General features: G+C 41.4%; 1 protein-coding gene across 1 annotated transcript in view; it reads right to left on the minus strand.

Moving 5' to 3' along the window:
• Positions 1 to 6,719: 6,719 nt before the first annotated feature.
• The window catches only part of PREP (prolyl endopeptidase), a 121,714-nt gene continuing 105,148 nt past the window's right edge, over positions 6,720 to 23,285 (minus strand). The window contains exons 11-15 of the mRNA XM_024248748.3: positions 17,786 to 17,922; positions 14,454 to 14,548; positions 11,409 to 11,540; positions 10,711 to 10,867; positions 6,720 to 7,455 (exon numbers count right to left, since the gene is read on the minus strand). Coding sequence (XP_024104516.1) covers positions 7,161 to 7,455; positions 10,711 to 10,867; positions 11,409 to 11,540; positions 14,454 to 14,548; positions 17,786 to 17,922 — 816 coding nt within the window. The 3' untranslated portion in view covers positions 6,720 to 7,160. The remainder of the gene's footprint in view (positions 7,456 to 10,710; positions 10,868 to 11,408; positions 11,541 to 14,453; positions 14,549 to 17,785; positions 17,923 to 23,285) is intronic.

Raw genomic sequence — 23,285 nt, forward strand, 5'->3', positions numbered from 1 at the left:
TTTGAGGCAAATTTAGAAGGTAAAATCTGGTAGAACTTGCTGACAACTGGATTTAAGAAGAAAAAAATCAAAACATCGTCCAGGCTTAGGGACAGAACAGATAGTAACAACAATTTGAGATAGGACACACAGGAACCTTATTTATATAAATTTTTATTATAATTTGTCTGAAATATTTTTCCAAAAGTGGTATTTAAATATGCATCTGAATTAAGACAAAAATACAACTTACCTTAAATTCTAAGGTAATCTTTAAGAGGGAAAAATAGTCACTTTACAGCAGAGAGACTAGGCAGACACCACCTTAACCAAGTGATCCAAACTGATGTCACCAGGAATAAGACATATGAACACCATGTACCCCCAGTAGGAGGCACTGAGAAGAGCACAATGTCACATCTGGGGTATTCTTGCTAAAACTGTATAACCTTAGCTGGTGCCTGGTGGCTCGTGCCTGCAATCTCAGCACTTTCGGAGGCCGAGGGGCGTGGATCACCTGAGGTCAGGAGTTCGAGACCAACCTGGTCAATATGGTGCAACCCTGTCTCTACTAAAAATATAAAAATTAGCTGGGTGTGGTGGCGGGCGCCTGTAATCCCAGCTACTCGAGAGGCTGAGGCAGGAGAATCGCTTGAACCCAGGAGGTGGAGGTTGCAGTGAGCTGAGATCACATCATTGCACTCCAGCCTGGGTGACAAGAGGGAAACTCTGTCTAAAAAAATAAATAAATAAAAAATAACACTTAGTTTAAAACACATACATTGTACAGCTATACAAAACTATTCTTTTTTCATGTATATATATATTTTTAAACTTTTTTTGTTAACTAAGACACAAACACACACATTAGCCTAGGCCTACCCGGGGTTGGGATCATCAATACTGCTCATTGTCTCCCACTTCACATCCTTCCAAGGCCTTCAGGGCCAGTAATGCTCATGGAGCTGTGATCTCCTATAATAGTGACTACTTCTGGAAAACCTCTTGAAGGACTTGCCCGAGATTGTCTTATGGGGTAGCTTTTTTTGTTTTTAGGAGTATACTCCAAAATGATAAAAAACTATAATATAGTGAACACATAAACTAGAAACAGCTGTTATGATCAAGTATTAGGTACTGTACATACTCGTATGTGCTAGACTTTTATACGACCGGCAGTGCAGTAGGTCTGTTTACAACAGTATCGCCACAAATGCATATGTGTTGCACTGCGACATGATGGTGGCTATGATGTCATTAGGTGATAGGAATTTTTCAGCTTGTTATAATCTTCTGGGACTATCATTATACAATGCAGTCGTACGCAGAAATGTTATGTGGTGCATGACTGTATCTTGGATGAATTGCAGCATTTCACACTCCAAGGCAAGACCAGAGTAGTGACAGAGCAGGGGGTGGCCCTGGTGTTCAGGTTCCTGCATCTTCTGGGGCCTGAGGTTGCAGGCAACCTGATCCTCTGGAAAAATGCCAATCACAGCACCAACACCTGAATGTCCTGGGGAAATAACTTGGTGCTACCTGTGTTAACTTCCATCATTTTCTCTGGAGTTTTAGGGTAGTTATGTTTTGATGCTGACTTGGTTTTCAGGTTAACCTCAGTTTGACTCTCCATAGAGGTGACTGGAAGCTCTTTCCTTTGATGTTTATCAAAGCCTTTAATACTTTGGAACTGGAAGACACTATAATATTTTGTCAATTAGATGTAAATTAGTTTCTAAATCATATATTACCATTATGATATTTTGTTTATAATTTCTAGGATTATTTGGCATTAATAACCTCCACAAATGGCCACCAAGTCATTTTCTCTTGCACAGTAAACAAGAGCTTCCTTAGTCACTTACTTGGCATTGAACGAACCCTCCTTGCCTGTGCCTCCCCCTGCCTGCTTCTCAGTGCTGCGGTCATGTGGCTGCAGGAGGCCCTGAGCTCCTGAGCAGAGCAAAGCCTGTAAGGTGGATGCAGGGCATATTCTCAGGACACCCTATCAGCCGGCCTGACATTTGATCTACAGGAGCAAACTCAGAGAGAGAGAGGGACAGTTTTGCCTGCAAATGTGAACCCTGACCTAAAGACGGCTGCTCAAAATAGCCCTCATTCTCTTTGCCTAAGCCTGATATGCAAGCTTTTATCTCAGTTGCCCCTGGTCACCTGCCTTTCTTACTTGACTCTGCAGTTCTCCAGGTGGCTATTCCTGGATGGCACTCATCCAGAAAGGGTCATTGCTCCTTTTTCTCTTTATTTCACTGCCAGAGATTATTTCGATAACATTATGATTTACAAACCATAAAATTCATACATTTCAAGTGTACAATTCAATGACTTTTTAATAAATTTACCAGGTTGTGCAACCGTTACTGAAACCCAATTTTAGAACATTTTCATCATCCCAGTTAGATCCTTTATGCCCAAGTAGTTAATTACCATCTTCACCCCCAACTCCAGGTACCCACTAATCTACATTCTATCTTTATAGAATTGCCTTTTCAGGAGATTTCACGTAAATATAATCAGACTATACCCAGTCATTTGTGTCTGGCTTCTTTCACTTACAATGTTTTTGAGGTTCATCCATGATGTGGCATGTCAGTGATTTTTGTGATGGTGGGTTCCTGCTGCCCCCACCCCCAAAATTCCTTAAAGGTGCTAAGCAACCTGCTCTTTGAATAACTGCCCCGCTTTTCCCTAGGCTCTCCTGCCATCAGTTTCCCACAGGGTTGTCGGGTCTCATCTCTCAGTGGCTTCACCTGACTGAGCTGCCTGCCATCTCCAGCCTATCCTCCAGGCCGCGCCTGGCTTCCTGTTCCCCCCACACTGGCTTCCTGCTCTTCCTCCAAAGGCCTGGCTGGTTCCTGCCTCAGGCTCTGCCCATTGCTGCTGTCCCCACCAACCCCCAAAACTTTGCCCATTGTTTGTCCCCTCATTCTGTTCGGGTCTTTGTTCAAATGTTGCTTCCTGAAAGAGGCACCCTGACCTTGACTCAAATAGCATTCCTTCTCATGGACTATTCATTTGCCCCACTTTGTTTCTTCACAGCTCTTTTTATTCCTGTTTCTTGTTAATTCCTGAATTATACTTTCTGTTTATTATCTTGTTAATAGACTCGTGGGTATCTTAGTCTGTTCAAGCTGCTATAAGAAAATACCATAAACTGGTGGGTTGTCAACAACAGAACTTGCTCTCTCAGAGTCCTAGAGTCTGGGACATCTAAGATCCAGGCACTGGCAGATTTGGTGTCCGATGAGGGTTGCTTCCTGGTTCATAGGCAACACCATCTCCTGTGTCCTCACATGGTGGAAGGGATGAGGGGGTCTCTCCTTGGGCTCTAATGTAAAGGCACCAGTCCCATTCATGAGGATTCTGCCCTTAGGACCCATCACTTCCTGAAGGCCCTGCCTCCTAATACCATCACTTTGGGATTTACGATTTCAACATATACATTTTGGGGAGGATATAAACACTCAGACAATGGCAGTAAGAGAGCTGTCTCGGCTGGGCATGGTGGCTCATGCCTGTAATCGCAGCATTTTGGGAGGCTGAGGTGGGTGGATCACCTGAGGTCAGGAGTTCAACACCAGCCCGGCCAACATGGTGAAACCCCATCTCTACTAAAAATACGAAAAGATTAGCCGGGAATGATGGCATGCACCTGTAATCCCAGCTACTGGGGAGGCTGAGGCAGGAGAATCACTTGAACCCGGGAGGCGGAGGTTGCAGTGAGCCCAGATAGCACCATTGCACTCCAGCCTGGGCCGTAACAGCAAAACTCCATCTCAAAAAAAGAGTGCAGTCTCCAAGGCCCAGCTCCTGGGGTTACTGCCCTGCCTGCCCACTTCCTGGCTGGGGAACTTGGACCTTTGCCAAGTGGGGAAAAGCTATTATGTGCTTCCTAAGGTTGTGTGAGGACAAACATTCATCCACACAGAGTGCTTGCAGCGGGTGGCACAGGGTAAACATGAGCAAGATAATTTACCATCTGTCTCCTCCCTGGAATATCAACTGGATGAGGGCAGGACTTTTTCTCTCTGCACCTTCAGCCCCTGAGATATGGAGGCAGAGAATGGCTCAATGTTCCTCCTTCATGGGCCTCAGTCCTCATCCCACTGGCCTGACCACCCCAACAGTATGACCTTTGCCTCTTTTACAGCAACCCCCACAGCTTTCCAGCCTGTCCTTAACCTGCCTTTGAGTCTTTGCAACTCCTTCTGGGCATTAGCTATGTGGCCTGCTGGGAACTTCCAGTGGCTGGTAAAACTGACAAACCTTGAGAGACTGGTGACAGGCTTCCTTAGTTGAAACTTATCCTTTTCAAACTTGTAGCACCATTTGTGTGTAGCTGCTTAAGCTTTAGTGGGAGTATTTAAGAAACATGATTAATTGGAAAGTTTTACAATATTCCAGATAAGTCCATAGTGAACGTAAATGTGATTTTATCTTACTAAGGTAATAAATGCTCTGGTATGCTTAGCAAGGCCTTGTGACAAAGCAGTGAGGCCACCTATGCAACATGTACAACTTTTTCTTTTTTTTTCAAAACAGTCCTAAAAAAACTAAACATAGAAGTCCTCTATGATTGAGCAATTCCACTACTGGGTATGAATCCAAAAGAAAGGAAATCAGTATATCAAAAAGATATCTGCACTCCTGTGCCTACTGCAGCACTATTCACAATAGCCAAGATAGGGAATCAACCCACGTGCCCATCAGCAGATGAACAGATAAAGAAAATGTGGTACATATATACAATGGAATATGATTCAGATGATTCAGCCATGAAAAAGACTGAGATCCTGTCATTTGCAGCAACATGGATGGAACTGAAGGTCAATATGGTAAGTGAAATAAGCCAAGCACAGGAAGACAAATATCCCATGTTCTCCACTCATGTGGGAGCTAAAAAAGCAGGCAGAGAAAGGGAGGATGAAGAGATTAATGCCTACAAAAAAATATAGTTTGAAAGAATACCTAGTGTTAGATCAGTAGGGTGTCTATAGTTTACAATAATCTACTGTGCATTTCAAAATAGCCAGAAGAGAGTAATCATAAGAGCCAAAGGGCAGAGCACAGGATACAGAAAAGTAGGATCAAATAGAGAAGAATCCCTTAGAGTTCTGGGTAGGAGCCCAATCTCAAGTCTTATTTCTAATGTTTAAAGCTCCCCCCACTCCCCAAAATACCTTTAGTTGGTAGGATTAGTTGTCCTGTTAAAATCTAGACACAAAAATTAGGTTGGAAAAGAGAACTCCTAACTGGAGGCCAGTCATGCTAGGCATTAAAAACATATTACTGTATTCCTCCTCATCACCAGTTGCTAAGTGACATTTGGGATTTGAACCCAGTCCTGACATCTGAAGCTCACACACTACACACTGTATTTTCTGCTGTGAAGCAGACCTCAGAAAGTATGGTGAGATTCTGTGCAACCTTGAAAATGCTCTGGACTCAGTGGGTCCAACTCAGCTATTTGTACTTCACACAACACAGCTAGTCTAGGAAAGAGGCTGCCTCTGGCTTGACCGTGCAAATGTATTTTCTTTCTTTCCTGCCACACTGGTCAGCAGTTACACCAAAGCTAGCTAGTATCAGTATCTGAGTAGATGGTGATGACGACAGAGTCTCGGCATGCAACACTAGCTGCTGGCACACTTTGTTTCCAGAGGGGTTATGGTGAATCATATATTCAATGACAGCTGTATTATGTACAGTACTAAATAGTAACGGAAAACATGATTCCAGTAGAGAAAAACCAAGCCATACTGTCTTTCAGTATGCTTGGTATGCAGTGATATGCTTGATAGAAAATGGTATGTCTAATTTTTGACCATAACTTGAAAAGTAGAGAATGAGAGAGTGCTCTTAAAAGCACATACATATACAACTTGGAAGATGAGACTTACTTGGAAAAGTACAAATTATTGGAATAATGAAGTAATCTTTTAAGCTATTTTATATAAGGTTAAGATACTATATAAAATAATTATTTTTATCATATCTGATAAAGCAAGACAAAGGGGAAAAAACTGTTTTAAGTTAGGTCAGCATTTCCCAAACTGATACTCAAAGGAACATTGTTTCATGAAATGTTAAAATATATGCCTTGAAAAAAATTTTATGGATGAAAGTTTAAGGAATAGTGTATCTTAAAAATCTCGGGGGTGGGGTGGAGGGGTGGGCAAACCAAAACTTTTTTTTTTTTTTCCAGTAAGTATGACTATTTCTATTTCCAGGAGTGATCTATGTGGGAGAAACAGCTTGGGAAATGCTGAAATTTCTGACTGTAAGATATACTTGGATATATGTATCTGTTTGGATAATTTACTCATGTGATCTCTTGGAACCAAGGATCCTTGGATCCAAGGAACTCTGATTTCTAGGAATACTTTGTAAACAAATCAATACACAAATAGGTGAATAATCTGAATTTTCCAGCCCAGTGATTTTTGAAAGGAGGCATCCAAACCAAAAGAGCCCCAGATCAGATTTTTACCCAACTAAGTGGTTGGTTAGTGTTTATGACAGTGAACCCCCTCTGACAGCTTCATCACCTCTAACAGGGGAGATGGAATGGATGAACAACTTATTTTCAAAGCTAACAAACATTCTATGACTTAACTGCTTGAAAACTAACTTGTTGCAGAAAGGTGAAATGCTTTATTCTCACAGAAAACTTCACTTCTGGAGTTGCCCCTCAATATGAAGAAACCGGAAGTAAAAACCTGTCATTCTTAAATAACATTTATTATTGTTGCAAAGAAGTCTTCTCCATGAGAACAGTTCTCACATTTATTTAAAGATATAGAGGTTATGGATATAGATAAGTATGCCCGACTATGATCCTTAATTTAGCAATCTAATATTCACAATGTGTTTGTTGCCATTTAGCTATTTATCCAAACATGCCTTTTTTAAAAAAACCAAAACCAAAAAAAAAAACAAAAACCACATGTGCCTAGACAGGGTGGAAAAAGAAACGCCAAGGGCTTGCTAAAAAGGAGAAGCCTAAAAAAGATAAAATTCCCACGGCAGTTCTGTTCAACTGTAGTCTGTGAGTGCAGGAATAATGTTCACGTGGGGAAGCATTATGCCCAGTGGTTTCTCGGTTTCAATGTGGGAAAGCCCTTGAGGTTTTCTGTCGCTGTCAGGAGGAAGCACAAAACTGTTTATGGAATCCAGTCGATGTTCAGGCACCGCGCTATGAACGCAAACATGTCTGAGACTTCCTCTATCACTTTGGCTGTGGGCTTCCCCGCCCCGTGGCCCGCCTTGGTGTCCACGTGGATAAGCAGGGGGTTGCTTTGCTTCCTGCTGCGGCCCACGATGTACTGAAGGGTGGCAATGAACTTCAGGGAGTGAAGCGGGACCACGCGGTCATCATGGTCAGCAGTGAGGAGCAGCATGGACGGGTACTGGATGTCATCTGCTTCTGGTAACTTCACGTTATGCAATGGAGAGTATCTGGAAGGCAAAAACACCTTTGTGAGGCTGGAGAGCAAAAGTAGAGTTTTATGGCACAGGGACCTAGGTAGTTAATTAGCAGTGAGGACTGCAGTTAACTAGTATGTGAGTGACCACCACAGACTGTGCTTGCATTACCATTTAGGCCATGACTGGCAAGGGCTCCTGGAAACTGGGGAGCTGTGTCATTTATGTGGCTCCAACTTTGAAAGACTGTAAGAAGGGAGCCCACAGGTCTGTTGAAACAAACAACCCAAATCACAGGCACGCTTACTGTCTCTTAAGGTGAGTAGTTTCATATTCTCTAGGCTTTTTTTACTGCTACAAAGTGGAGTAATAATTGTCATTATAACCACACTCAGTGGTTCAAAAAAAGTCCAAGCCTTTGTTTTGTTGAGAAACTTGAAATCCATAGTATACAATAGCTTGCTGCCCCTTTAATAACATCTATAAAGCCTGTATTCCAGGCTCAGTTTTGCAATCTTAGGAAGAGCACATGTCCTCTCCGGGCCTAGTTTCTTTGTAAACTGAGAAACCTGGATGGGCTGCTGAGCCTCCTGCTGGCTCTCAGTCTGGCAGAAAGCAACAGCCTCTGCCAGAGGAGGAGGGCACCTTCTGAAGTACAAGGCAAGTTTCCTGGGTAAGTTAACAAAAAGGGTGTTAAGTATAAAAGTAATGTTGGTTTTAACAGTGACTGATAATAGTGGAAATATCTGGATATTTTTTCTTTACATTCTCCTAATAGGGGTGTTATGTTTTTCAATGTATTTAACATTAATGAATAAAATCAACTGTTTTAGTAGAGAGTTTTATTTTGAAGGGTAGGTAAATAGTGAAAACAGTAAAAATTCTGCTCAGTTAACCAACTTGAGGCCAAAACATTCTTAGGCTCAGTTTCCCAACAGATAAGATGGAGATCTGTTTTCTGATCTCATTTAAGAGTGTTTTTTGACCAGCCCCACTCTTCCAAATATGGGTTAGTTCTAAAAAGAAACAAGTTTGGAAAACCCTGCCTGTTAATAATAATAATCTCCCCCTTGGAGATTCACATGCAATATTTATACATTATCTGTAGGAAAAAATACATTAGGCTTTATTTATCACCCAGCCATTCAAACTTGGAGCTCTAGCTCTTTTTTGGGGAAACACCTTTTACTAATTCTGGAAGGTGCTCCATGAGGCACAGCCCCGGGGGCGGGGAGGTGTGCTGGGCTTGAGGAGCTCCCTGTAGGACCCTTCCTAGCTAGTGTGGGCTGAGTTCCACGCTCATTTTACCAGCAGCAGGTGAAACGTAGCCCTGTGAGAGCAAGGTTTGAAAACTGAAGAAGGAACATCATGGAGAAAAATATTGAGAACTTTTTTTGTTTTTAAATTAATTTTGAAAGTATTAGGTGTCATCTAATATTCTTTTGCCTTCAATTAACTCAGTATTTTCAAATGAGTTTAAATAGGACTTGTTTCCCTACGTGCAAATTTTCTCTAAGTTAGATATTCCTTCTTCAAATATATAGCTTCTACCAATGTGTGTCAATGAGGCCTGCATGCACTGAAAAGTAGTAACTTTCATAGTGAACTTTGTTTCCCCTTAAAGTATCCAGTTAAAAAAATTCAGTCATTTTAAGTATATTTCAAACTGGAGAGGCTAGCCATAAAAAGCAAACAAAATGAAAGAACAAACTTAAGAAACTTGGCCGTGTACGGTGGCACACACCTGTCGTCCCAGCTACTCAGGTGGCTGAAGCACGAGAATTGCTTGAACCCAGGAGGCGGATGTTGCAGTGAGCCGACATGGTACCATTGCACTCCAGCCTGGGTGACAGAGCAAGACTCTGTCTCAAAAAAACAAAACTTTAGAAACTAAAATTATTTTCATCAAAATTTGTAGTTTACTAACAGGAGGAACAGGTTTCTTGTGCCAGTCTGAGAGCCACTCCTAAACACTGCTGATTAAAAATAAAACTCTTACATATGGGGAATGAAGGGCCAAAAAGAAGTTTCATTGTCTGTTTACTCACTCATAGTGGTTGCAGGATACAACGGAAGTTGTGTAAGATTTCAATAATGCAACTTGCAGTTTCAAACATATGTAGCTATATTGAGCATAAAAGGAGTTTAATTGTACATGAATATATTCCTTTTTTTTTTGAGACAGGGTCTTGGAATGCAGTGGTGTGATCTTGGCTCACTGTCCCCCAGGCTCAAGCCATCCTTCCATTTCAGCCTCGCAAGTAGCTGGGACTACAAGCACGCATCACCATGCCCAGCTAATTATTTGTAGAGACAGTGTTTCACCACATTGCCCATGAAGGACTGGTCTTGAACTCCTAAGCTCAAGTCATCTACCTTGGCCTCCCAAAGTGCTGGGATCACAGGTATGAGCCACCATACTCAACACCCCCTTCCCCTACTCTTGACCTGCCATTTCAGGAGCATATATTCTTTACTTAATTTAGAAAAGGAAATCCCATATATTGATATAAAGTATAATAATACCTTTTGATTGCTACAGTAACAAATTACCACAAATTTTAGCAGCTTGAAACATCACAGACTTCTTATCTCACAGTTCTGTAAGTCAGCAGTCTGGATTGGCTCAGCTGGGTTCTCTGCTCTGGGTCTTCCAAGGTCAAAGTCAAGGTGTTGGCTGGTTGGACTCTCACGGGGAAACTCTGGAAAAAACCTACTTGCAGTCTTGGGATGTTGGCAGAATTCAGTTTTGTGCGGCTGTGGGACTTAGGTCCCGTTTCCTTGATGGCTGTTGGTTGGGGGTTGCTCTCAGGTTCTAGAGGTCCCCCTTCCTCCACTGTCAAAACCAGCAATGGCAGGCTGAATCCTTTACAAGCTTCCAATTTCTCTGACCTCCCTTTCTGCTGCATCCTTGACTCCAGCCAGAGAATGTGCTCAGCCTTTAAGGGTTATGTGATTTGGGACCCCTCAGATAATCCAAAGAGCAGCAGATGAATATCCTGCTCCCTCACAGCAAGCAGTATCTAGGTAAGTGTTTGAATAACCAGGGTAGGAATCTTGGGAGGCCATCTGTAGAATTCTGCCCTACCACATTTTTGTAGTTTGTTGCTTTTGTTCAAGACCATATTAAATCAAGAAAGACAAGTATGTAGTCCCATCTCTTCTCCAGTAGATTATATGCAAATGCAAGACACTGACAGTGACAGAGCTCAAGCACTAATCCTGTTGTGACTGTGTTCAACTTTATATCAAACCATTTACAACATATATACATCAATAAAACCTTACTTGACAAGCCATTCAAAGTGTTGTTTGCTGTCCGAGCACCCATAATCAGTGGTCCAAGCATGGCCGATGGTATATTTATGAAACTTCAGCATGTCCATTACTCCAACTTGGGCAATAACACAACCAAAGAGGTCAGGTCTCTGATTTGCACAAGCAGCTAAAAGCCCAAAGTAGAAAGAAAAGGGAGGCAGTCTATCATTAAACATCTACATAAACAAAGCAAGGCAATACTTACATGCTTCCAGAGCCCTGGTTGCATTTATCCTCAGAGCACAGGAGGAAACCATCAGAAATCACCTGCCCAATAGCCCCAAAGCTCCCTACCCCCTCTGATATCTGTCAGAGGGGGTGGGGATTCTCATCAGTAATGGAGCTTTACTCCCCAAAGTGTATCTTGAAAAGCTTGAGGACTTTCTGGAAACCCTGTATCCCTTCCTCCCATCCCCACTTGCTTTCACAGTGATGAGGGAGATTAAGGGATTTGTTCAAGCTCTCAGGACCTGCTCAAGGCAAAATAGGGTCTCTTCGTATGTCATTTATCAGATGCCCAAATACAAATGGTACAAATGGGTTTTGCTCTCCTTATACCACTTTGTGGTCCTATCCACAAAGTAAATCAAGAACTGCCTACAGATGGTGTATCTGAAAACCCCAAGAGGGCTAACTAGTAAGTAAAATGAATAAAATCCAGTACTCACCCACTAAAAGGCCTCCATTTGAACCTCCATTAATAGTCAGCCTCTTGGGAGATGTGTAACCTTCCTTGATCAGATACTCAGCAGCACACTGAAAGTCATCAAAGCAGTTTTGTTTGTTGGCCAAGATACCACCTGTAGTGTGCCAAAGTGGAAGATAGTTAATTAACAAAACATAAAAATAAGTTTAATCTAATGGGAATTCAAATGATAGAGCACAGTTTCAAATGCTGATTAACTTAAAAACCATGGGTTAACACTGCATTTTAAAAAAAAAGCCTTAATTTAAGTTCTGTTATGCACTGTGGAAATATATCATCAATACCACAATGCTAATCCATATGGTGGATCTGTATTTTTCTAAAAGCCTCTAGAACTTAAACGGGAAATGCCCCAAAGGGAACAGATGGTTGGTTATGAGAGAAGTATGATAATGAAAGGATAGAAGCATGGCATCACAAGGAACCTGTATTTTGGGAAGCTGAACTTACAAATATAAAGCAAGACCTGCAGCAGTGTTTAGTCCTCTAGGTTGCACCCGGCACCCGAGCCGGAGCTGGCCGTGGGAGTGCTCGTGCCTCCCCCTCCCGCGAAGACGGAGGTGGAAGTGTTCTGCAGAGGCACGCTTCCTGCCCCACCTCTGCAGGAGTCTGACACGGTCGGTGATGGGGAGAAAGAAATTCCCCAGTCTTGCCCTCGGTTATTAATGGAAAGAACAAAAGGAATCGGGTGGTGAGGTAGTGATGCGGCAGAGCATCACATTATGGTTTCTCAATTCCAGAATGAAAGATCTTCAATGTTTCCCCAGAGAATCTGGGCTTTATCATCTGCAAATCATTCCAGTGTATTAAACCAAACAAATTACTTGGAGAAACATTTACAGGGCCATGAAATATCTATAAGTAAAGGCCAAAAGTCAAAAGCATGTCCTCAAAGGAACAGATGTCTGAAATAACGGCCTTTGAAATGAACAAAGAGCAGACACAGATCTAATTAGATATCTGAGATTAACCACTTCTGCTGAAATTTAATTAAAGATAAAGCAGTGCTACTGAAATGTTTTTCATATGAAAACAAATGTTATTAAGATTTCAGTAAGAAATTACCAGTGAATTTAGAACAGCTAGGATTACTTAGTTACTAGGAATAACAATATTTTGGGTATATGACTATATTTTAAAAAGAGCATTAAATTTTGAAGTCAACAGAATGGAATTTAGATTTACCAGTGTATCATATCCTAGGCTATAACTGGAAAAGGTCTATTTCTGGTCCTTTCATCATGGCCTAAATTTTGAGGAAGTTTATAAATCAGTCTAAACTTAGTCTACTGTTAGCCTTAGTCAATCTCGAACCTGCCTAATCCCAAGACTGGAAAATAACTTGGTTCTAACTAATAAAAAATGAGAGAGCAGACTAGGAGCAAAATTACTCTTCCCTCTCAGAGCATGGTGGCATCTGATGACCAGAGGGGTTTTCCGGAAAATAATCCAGTTCTTTCAGGAGAGGATCCCAGGATCAGGGGACCATGAGTAGGGGGTATGGTGCATAAACTACATACAATTTAAATAGGAAATCAGGTGAGTCAAGGGGTTCAGAATTAGCACACATATTTGGGATCAAACATATGGTATACAGAAATTTTATCCTCTTATCACTCATCTTTTAATATCAGTTTCACAGTATGATTTTAGTGTAAACTCTAATATCAGCTCAAAATTATGCAATGAATTCTTTGCAGTTTCAAAGACAGTCACAATCAGTAGTTTCTGGGGATGACACCTGGCAACGGTGGACCAGATGGCCGGCCAGGGGCACTCACTTTCACTAAGGTGCACTTGAGGAGTCTGCTGTCAGCCCCTGGGGTGCATGCTGGATGCCCAGGGGTCATTTCTAAGCCTTTCCTGTATATGGTACCTAACAGGTACTTACGGAAATCTCTTTACAACAGGTTTACCCTCATGTTCGCTGATTTGATTTGATGCAAAAAAATCCAGAGCCTCAGGCCTCTGGTTTGGGATGGCATAGGAAACAAAAGAGAGGTACAGATATCTTAAGGGTGGTCTCTGATGCTGAGGAGACCCCTCTCACCTGGAGCTGCTGACCAACCCCAAGCACTGGGGGCCACCCTGGTGTCCTGGTAGGCCTTATTACAAATGATGGCTGACAAGACTGGGGGAAGCACAGAGCTGGTGAAGGTGAAGGTGCTTTCCCACGTCCTCTCTCCCCCAAAGACACAGGACCAAGACAAGTGAAGAACCTCTTCAGACCACTGGTTAGTCTATGAATTCAATTTCAGATACACAAAAGCCTGGGTGAGGGGTGCTCCACATAGAAAGAAATGGAAGAGATGCAGCTTTAAAATACAGACGATCATTCAAAAAAATTGTGACCATTTGGGGTATAAAGTTGGGTATTAGTCAATCGGCTAGAATACATACTTCAGGAGGCCAGAGAATGGAGATGGAATAAAACTAGAAAAATGACTGTTTTTGTGTCTAAAACTAATGCATGATAGAGTCACAGCAGCAATGCTAGGAGGATGAGATTCCTCAGCAATGCCGGGAAGATCTGAGAAAACCAGCAGGAGGATGCCCACACTGGGAACAGAAAGCTCCAAGATTGCTCCTTTCTCTTAAGAGAAAATGACCTGCCTTGACTTCTGTTTCAAGACAGTCAACTAATGCTAACCTATAAAAACAAGGCTAACAAGAGACAGAATAAATACCAAAAAGCTCTCCAAGATTCACTCCTGACAGTGATAATTAAAAACACAACCGATGAGTTGTTAAAAAACCCCAAAATAACAAGGAATGCTTCTGAAAAATATGTACTTCATCTATTTATTATTACAAAGGAAAATAAAATGTGAAAAGTGAGTTGTTTTTAAGGGGGGAGTGGTGCCTGTGTCTGATAATATCCTTGTTTTTCATTCGTCTAGCCAAAAAGCTTTCCTGCTCCTAACCCCTTCAGCTCATTCAAACAGGAAGGATCAGCACAACCTTAGCTTTATGTCAGACTTGTGTTTCTGTAGAGAAAACACCTCACCTTTATGCCACGTCTCTCCATATTCGCCACCTCCTCTGATGTTGGCCACTGCCAGGATACCACCCATGTGTCTCACAAAAATAAGCCTGGAAACACTGAGAAGCAGTAAAAACAGTTAACCTTCCATTAACTGCCTAGTGAAGACCATGCTCTCTCTCTCCATCTCAAAAAAGTGTATGCCCAACACCACTCTGAGTAATATCGTCTAAATAGGAGCTTGACATTTCTTTTATTGTTCGATTAAAGTGAAAAACACATAACTTCCTGTTAATACTTAACTGCAAAGCTAAGATGTATACATATTTTTTGAGACAGAGTCTCACTCTGTCACCCAGGCTGGAGTGCAGTGACACAATCATGGCTCACTGCAACCTCCACCTTCTGGGCTCAAGTGATCCTCCTGCCTCAGCCTCCTGAGTAGCTGGAATTACAGGTGTGTGCCACCATGCCTTGCTAATTTTTATATTTTTAGTAGAGATGGGGTTTTGCCAAGTTGGTCAGGCTGGTCTTGAATTCCTGACCTGAAGTGATCCGCCCACTTTGGCCTCCCAAAGTGCTGGGATTACAGGCGTGAACCACTGCGCTCAGGCAAAGCTAATATGTTTTCACGAGCATTCAGTGTCTTATTTTTCTACATTGATAAATATTTCACTACACAATTCATAATATAAACAGAGAAAAAAACAAAACACTGCCAGCCCAGGCATGAATGGTGCTGGGCTCACAGGAGGACCTGATAATGGTCCCTTTTATCATTTTTTGAGTAACTTTCTCCAAACTGTTTAAAGTTGGAAAAAAGAAAAGCTTTTTCTGGAATATGGATTTTAAAACATGTTTTCCAGTTCTAGAGAAATTTCTATGGTAAATTAGCCAACATGGGGTGTGCAAGAGGTAAAGGAGATCAGGAATAGAGTTCTCAGGGCCAGAGGATATTTTCTCGAGATAAGCAGAAGAAACTACAGCACAAACCCTCTAGGAAAGAGCATTAAGTCCTTTGGAAAATTTGGATTTTGTTTCCCCCTTCTCTTTCCACTGTGACCCTAAAAGTACTGAGTGACATGCTGTTAATTAAAATTAACTGTGCTTTGAGAACTATTTCTGAGAACTGTGTCACTCTTTTAGTAACTGGGGAAACCATGGGCTTCTATAAACTGAAGGCTCTCAATGGTTTGAATGCTAATTTCCTGAATATTGAGGATGAACAGGAAAAGTCAGATGAATTAGGGTAGATGTATCAGACCATCCAACCACACCTTATTAGCCAAATTGATGTTTGATCACTTGGTCCTCTCTTCAAGACTTTCATGCATCTCTGATGGTCTCTCCTGAGACTACTATTAAATGCACTGGGTTCTGGGATGAAAATGGCCCCGGGACTCATCTCTTGAATCCCAACAGGGCAGGCTTAATAAATGCTTGTTGCCCAAATGAACAAAGGCAAGTGGTTTTAGCTACAGTAGATCCACTCGGGAATCAGTGTTGTCTTGATCCTGGCCCACCTGCTGGGACCAAGGGAATGGGGCTCGAGGTGACTCATTGTCACTGATGAAACACGTGTTCACTGCCCCACACTCAAGCATCACTGTGAGTTAAAACTGAAGCCTGCATTTTAATACTTTGAGTGATATAAGGATTAGGTTAATATAATAAACCCCAACATTTATCGTCTTGCTTTTTTATTTTTTCAAGGGGCAAGGTTGCTCTACCTGAGGCTTGCATTCTTAGACTAATAATCACAAAGAATAATATGGTATGTAATATTAACATATAGATATCAATGTGTTAATATTACATATTTGTTATTACAATCATAACAAATCTCATTGCCTGGGAAACTTTGGAAAGAGATGGGAAGTCCCCATGTCTGGAATGTTGCCTGGTATATGGCGCTGTCAATATAGAATGAATGAACAGCAACGGTTATGACACTTTTCTAACTAGTTTCCCTGCATTTACTCATATGATGATGCCACATATATCTTTCGAAAATACTGTTCTACATCGTGATTTTACACAAAAACCTCCCATCAGCTCCTTGCTAACAAAAGGATAAATGCAAACTCTTCAGCCTGATTCAAGGTCCACAATTTCATTATAAATCACTTGACGGCAGGCATCATATTTCGTACTTCATTAAATCTAAAATAATGAGCTGCTACAGATATTGAGTGCTCAAAACAAAGTACCAGTGTTCTTGTATTCGACTTCAGGACAGATGGTTGAATCTATTCTGAATTTATGTCCTGGTAGTCACCAGTCCATGAATCTCTTCCCAAACAGAAAAGATCCTGGATGAATCTGTGAATCAGATTTCATATGGGGTTCTATTTAGAAGCTGGCTCAAAGCTAGTCTTGCTGGTGGGAAACTCCTCGTTTTTATTAAAAGTGCTCAAAGCAAATTCCACTTTATACTAGCAATGGGATATTAAAATCAAGTTTGCAAATAACAGAGAAGATATTTATACCAACAATAGCAAACATATAAATGTAGAATTTTCTCCCTGAATGTAGTTATCTGGGAAATAATCACAGAAACAGCACACAACAGTCTAAAATAGATGATGTAACAGAGTATACAGAAAACATTTATGGCTGAACGTTAAGACAGTCCATTTTAAGACTCTGCTGGTGAAAAATATCATCAGCTAAGAAATCATTCCCTCTGAAGAGAACACTGAAGGTAGTGCGGTGGCAGCAAATGACAAACACTGAAGAAAGGAGCTTCCTTTAAGACCTCGACTAATACTAATCTTCTGTAGTCATGCAGCCATAGCCTCCCCATCCAGTTCCCAAACAACCTATTACACTGAGGACATTTTTGGTTGTTTTTCAAGATCAGCTTGAAATGATCCTTCAATTCCTGGTCAACATTTCAGATAGTTAACACATAATCCTGCCCATCTATGAAAACAAGCAGCAAGAATTTTGTAAGACTGTAATTTGAGATGGAGTTTCGTTCTTGTTGCCTAGGCTGGAGCGCATTGGCGTGATCTTGGCTCACTGCAACCTCTGCCTCCTGGGTTCAAGTGATTATTCTCCTGCCTTAGCCTCCCGAGTAGCTGGGATTACAGGCATCCGCTACCACGTCCAGCTAATATTTTTGGTATTTTTAGTAGATACGGGGTTTCACCATGTTGGCCAGGCTGGTCTTGAACTCCTGACCTCAGGTGATCTACCTGCCTCAGCCTCCCAAAGTGCTGGGATTATAGGTGTGAACCACCACGCCTGGCCAGTAATGTATTTTAGAAAGTTGATTTAGTAGCGCACTCTGGTTTGTTTCCACTCTATGGAAAAGACAAAATACTGGCACTCTGAGTGCGTTCCGAGCTCACCTGTAGTTGGGTGTGATGGATATGTTGAAGCCGCCATAGCCATATAAGAAAGCGGGATGAGAGCCATCCAATTTTATGCCTTTTTTATGCACAATGAACATTGGAATCTTCGTACCATCCTTGCTAGGGTAGAAAATCTAGAACATAAGAAAGCAGAATATAAGATTTGGCATTACTTAGTAAATACTGCATGCTTTTAAATGGGAAAAATAGTAAATTCTCTCTTCATGATGTACAGTAGCCCAGTGAAAACCTAGCACCTCTAAAGGGCTATTTGGTGAAGCATCTTTCAGTTTTTATGGAGAGAATGTAGAACAGTTTAAAGAGCCTGCGTTTGAAAACAGGGAGACCTGCATTTGAATTCTTATTCCACAACTATCTTGCAGGATGCCCTTCACACATCATTTATCCTCTCCCAGCCTCAATTCTGCATCCCCACATGTGGCCATTGTGTCCACCTCTCTGGGCCTTCCCAGGGCACGCAGAAAACAGGCTTTCCACTCTCTGCTCCTTCTCATCCCTCTCAGCGCTGGGAGGGGCAGATTTGCCATCCTGCCAAGCAACTCAATCTAGTGAGACTTATATTCCAGAAAACAAATTTCATATTCAACTTCCTCTCTAAATGTTAAGATGCTCAAGACGTCATTTTTCTATGCTGAACTACTAAACAAATGCTAGCAGCAACAAAACTTATTAGCTTAGAAAGTTGATGAGGAAAATCATAGAAATCCTATTATTCCTGGTTAAACAAAGACCCTTCTGTCCACTATTGATAATTAAGGTTCATAAAGCCTTCTTGAATCTGGGCTACCTCTGGCAAGTTCAAAGTAAACATCTCCTTATCCTTTTGGATAAAGGATTTTTAAAAAAAGGCATAAGGAAGGGAACATTAAAAGCTAGTCAACTGATAAGCCATAGAATAAATATGCCACAAAAAGCTGATAATGCTTTTTTTTTCCCGAAAGGAAAGCTGTGAATAGCTTTCTCTTTGTGTAAACATGGTGTTTTTACCCCCCAAACAACCCTTGGAAAGTGCTCCAGTTTGGAATCATCTTGTTGACCTTATGTTCCAGTCATGGGCATAAGCCTTTACACTTCATGTGACCTGGAGCCATATTTTATCCATAGCTTTTTAAGGTAGCAGTTCTGTTGCGCAAAGTTGCCACAAAGTCCATAGAAATAACCATGGTGGGGGAGGGGCGGAGGGGGAGAGCGGGCAGGGATGCAGATTTAGAGACAGGAGTTATAGGACCATGATAAACGCCTGCAATCTGGTAGCTTTTTGAAACCTGCCAAGAAACAGTAATATAAAAAGCATTTGTTTCGGACTCTGCAGAGAAATACTGAGATATACATTTAAATTTGGCATCTGAGGAATCATGGAGAATACACTTCAGAGTTCAAAATTATCAGAGGGGATACAGTTTTATTTAAAGTTATTTAGTGCCAGTTAGCAGCCACCAACAGAGTGTAACTGTGTGGGTAGGTACAAGTAAACACGGAGTAAGAGGAACAAGTTCCAAGGGACTGGCTGGGATTAGTGAGCTAAAATACATAGCCTTCAACTCAAGAGCTAGAATTCAGAGCACTATACCCACAGAGGCAACAGCATCAATGAGCAAGCGAGCAAACCGTCTCACATGATGCTACCTTCACTGTTCAAAAAATCATCTGTTCAAAAAACCAAATTCCCTCCAACTACCCCCAGCTTCTCATCTAGTTTCAAATCCAGGTCCAGCTGAATTCTCCCCAGGCTGACCCCTCCTCATGTACCCTGATCTTCGTGCAGCCAGCTGGACTGATACACTCCTCATCCCAGCTGACTCTCACACCCTCCATCATTCCCAAAGTGCTCTCTTGATGCTTCATGACAATTCAACTTCCTCCTCCCATATCACTTTTCTTGCTACCATCTGTAAGATTTCCAGTATCTGACAGCCAGCCTGCAACTCTCTTATCTGACTCCAGGACAAAGGCATCCTTGGAGAAAACCACTGAAAGCACAAAGTTCCCATTATCCCTGTAGTTGCAGAAATATATCCAAGCTTTAAGTTGGTGTGGTTCTAATGCTAAAAACAATATTTTGAAAGCAGTCCAAAATGAAAGGACATTGTGAAGATGACTTAATTGTGGGCAAGAAAACTCCTTACAGGAAGTTTCTTTATTTTAGTCTTGAAATAAACATACAGGCATACCTCGGAGATATATTGATTTTTTGGTTCCAGACAACCACAATAAAGCAAGCGATACAAATTTTTTGGCTTCCCAGTGCATATAAAAGTTATGATTACACTATACTGTAGTCTATTAAGTATGCAATAGCATTGTCTAAAAAATGTGCATGCCTTAATTAAAAAATGCTTTATCGCTAAAAAAACACTAATGGTTATCTGAGACTTCAGCAAGTCATAACCTTTTTTGCTGGTGGAGGGCCTTGCCTTCGTGTGGATGGTTACTGATAGATCAAGGTGATGGCTGCTGAAGGCTGGAGTGACTGTGGCATTTTCTTAAATGAAGATACCAATGAAGTATGCCACACTGATGGACTTTTCCTTTCATGAAGGATTTCTCTGTAGCACGCAATGCTGTTTGTGATGGTTAATATTAAGTGTCAACTTGATTAAATTGAGGGATACAAAGTATTAATCCTGGGTGTGTCTCTGTGGGTGTTGCCGAAAGAGATTAACATTTGAGTCAGTGGGCTGGGGAAGACAAATCCACCCTTCATCTGGTGGGCACAATCTAATCAGCTTCTAGTGAATATAAAGCAGGCAGAAAAACATGAAAAGGAGAGACAGGCCTAGCTTCCCAGCTTACATCTTTCTCCCATGCTGGATGCTTCCTGCCCTCAAACATCGGACTCCAAGTTCTTCAGTTTTGGGACTTGGACTGGCTCTCCTTGCTCCTTAGCTTGCAGACAGCCTATTGTGGGACCTTGTGATCATAAGTTAATGTTTAATAAAATCCTGTCCTTCTAAGAGAACCCTGACTAATACACTGTTTAATAGCATTTTACTCACAGCAGAACTTCTTTCAAAATTGGAGTCAATCCCTTCAAACCCTGCCACTGTTTTATCAATTAAGTTTATGGAACAAACTAAAACCTTTGTTGTCATTTTAACAATGTTCACTGCATCTTCACCAGGAGTAGATTCCATCTCAAGAAACCACTTTATTTGCTCATTCCTAAAAAGCAACTCCTTATCCATTCAAGTTTTATCATGAGATTTCAGCAATTCAATCACATATGCAGGCTCCACTTCTAATTCTCGTTCTCTTGTTATTTCCACCACATATGCAGTGACTTCCTCCATTGAAATCTTGAGCCCTTCAGAATCATCCAGGAGCGTTATAATCACTTCTCTCAAACTCCTATTAATGCAGATATTCTGACCTCCTCTCATGAATCATGAATGTTCTTCATGGTATCTAGAATGGTGAATCCTTTCTAGAAGGTTTTCAATTTACTTTGCCCAGATCCATCAGAGGAATGTATGGCAACTACAGCCTTACAAAATGTATTATTTCTCAAATAATAAGACTTGAAAGTCAGAATTACTCCTTGATCCATGGGCTACAGAATGGATGTTGTGTTAGCAGGCATGAAAACAACATTCACCTCCTTGTACAGCTCCATCAGAGCTCTCGGGTGACTAGATGTGCCATCAATGAGCAGTAATATTTTGAAAGGAATCTTTTTTCTGAGAAGTAGGTCTCAACAGTGGGCCTAAAATCTTGAGTAAACCTTGGTGTAAACAGATGTGCTGTCACCCAGCTTTGTGTTCCATTTCTAGAGCACAGAGTAGATTTACCACAATGCTTAAGGGCCCTGGGATTTTCAGAATGGTAAATGAGCACTGGCTTAGCCCCTAAGTAGAAAGTCAGCCTGTCCCCTGAAGCTTTGAAGCCAGGCACTGACTTCTCTCTCTAGCTGTGAAAGTCTGAGATGATATCTTCTCCCAATATAAGGCTGTTCTGTCTACATTGAAAATCTGTTGTTTAGTGTATTCACCTTCAACAGTGATCTCAGCTAGATCTTCTGGAGAACTTGCTGCAGCTTCTACATCAGCACTTCCTGCTGCATCTTGCACTTTTATGTTATGCAGACGGCTTCTTTCCTGAAACCGTATGGCCCATCCTCTGTTAGCTTCACACTTTTCTTCTGCAGCTTCGTCACCTCTCCTAGTCTTCACAGAACTGAAGACAGTTACTGTTTTGCTATGGATTTGGCTTTGGCGAATGTTGTAGCTGGTTTGATCTTCTATCCAGACCACTCAAACTTTCCTCATATCAGATATAAGGCAGTTTTGCTTTCTTATCATTCATGTCTTCACTGAAGTAGCACTTTCAATTTTTTCAAGTTATTTTCCTTTGCATTCACAACTTGGTTAACTTGTACTGAGATAGACCAAAAGCTAGCCAGGCCTCTTGCACATTCCTTCCTCACTGAGCTTAACCCTTTCTGGCTTTGACTTAAAGTGAGATGTGAGAGTCCTCCTTGCATTTTAACATTTAGAAGCCGCTGGAGGGTTGTTAATCACCCTAATTGAGACCCAAGGAGAGGGAGTGAGACAGGAAATGGTCAGTGGAGCAATCAGAACACATACAATATTTATCAATTAAGTTCACAGTCTCATACGGGTGTGGTTCATGGCACCACAAAACAATTACGATAGTAACATCGAAGATCACTGATGAGGGATCTCCATAACAAACATAATAATAATGAAAAGCTTTGAAGTATTTTGAGAATTATCAAAATGTGACACAGAGACATGAATAAGCACGTTGTTGAAAAAATGGCACTGACAAACTTGCTTGATTCAAGGTTGCCACAAACCTTCAATTTGTAAAAAAAAAAAAAAAAAAAAAATGCAATTATTTGTGAAGCTCAGTAAAATAAAGTATGCCTGTACATACAATATACATACGTATAAATATTTTATCAAATTCCTCTATGGACACGTGCACACACAGCAGTATTTTCTGCCATTTCCATTTATAGAATGGTAATTGAGACTAAACCTAAACCTCCCTCTTCAATAAAAGGGCAAATAATCTGAGTCTTTTGATAACTATGGAAGGAATCCATGTAAGAGATTATCGAAACAGCCATTCAAAACAGCCTAGGCATTTTCCATCATGTACTTTCTACTTGTTTGATTTAACCAAAACTGGTTTCCTCCTGAAGCCAGTTTTTCCCCCTTTGTATTTTAATGGGCACAAAGAAGCTCCTTCTTTCAAAGCTTTTCTTTAAGAGGCTTTGGGAGTGTTTCCTTTCTCGTTGCCCTGAATTTGCTGGGTCAGGAGAAGAAGCTAACAAACTCCTTGCTTCCATTTGCCTCCCACACTTGGCCAAGAAGCTCCACATCAGAGTCTACACCAGTGGTTTTTGAGCCTTACTGACTGGGCCTACGTATCTGTGAAGAAACTGTTAAAAACAGTTTTCCAGGCTTTATCCCCAGAGATTCTGATACGACAGGTCTAGGGCAGAGCCCCC

Source organism: Pongo abelii, chromosome 5, assembly GCF_028885655.2.
Source record: "Pongo abelii isolate AG06213 chromosome 5, NHGRI_mPonAbe1-v2.0_pri, whole genome shotgun sequence".
Lineage (NCBI taxonomy): Eukaryota > Metazoa > Chordata > Mammalia > Primates > Hominidae > Pongo > Pongo abelii.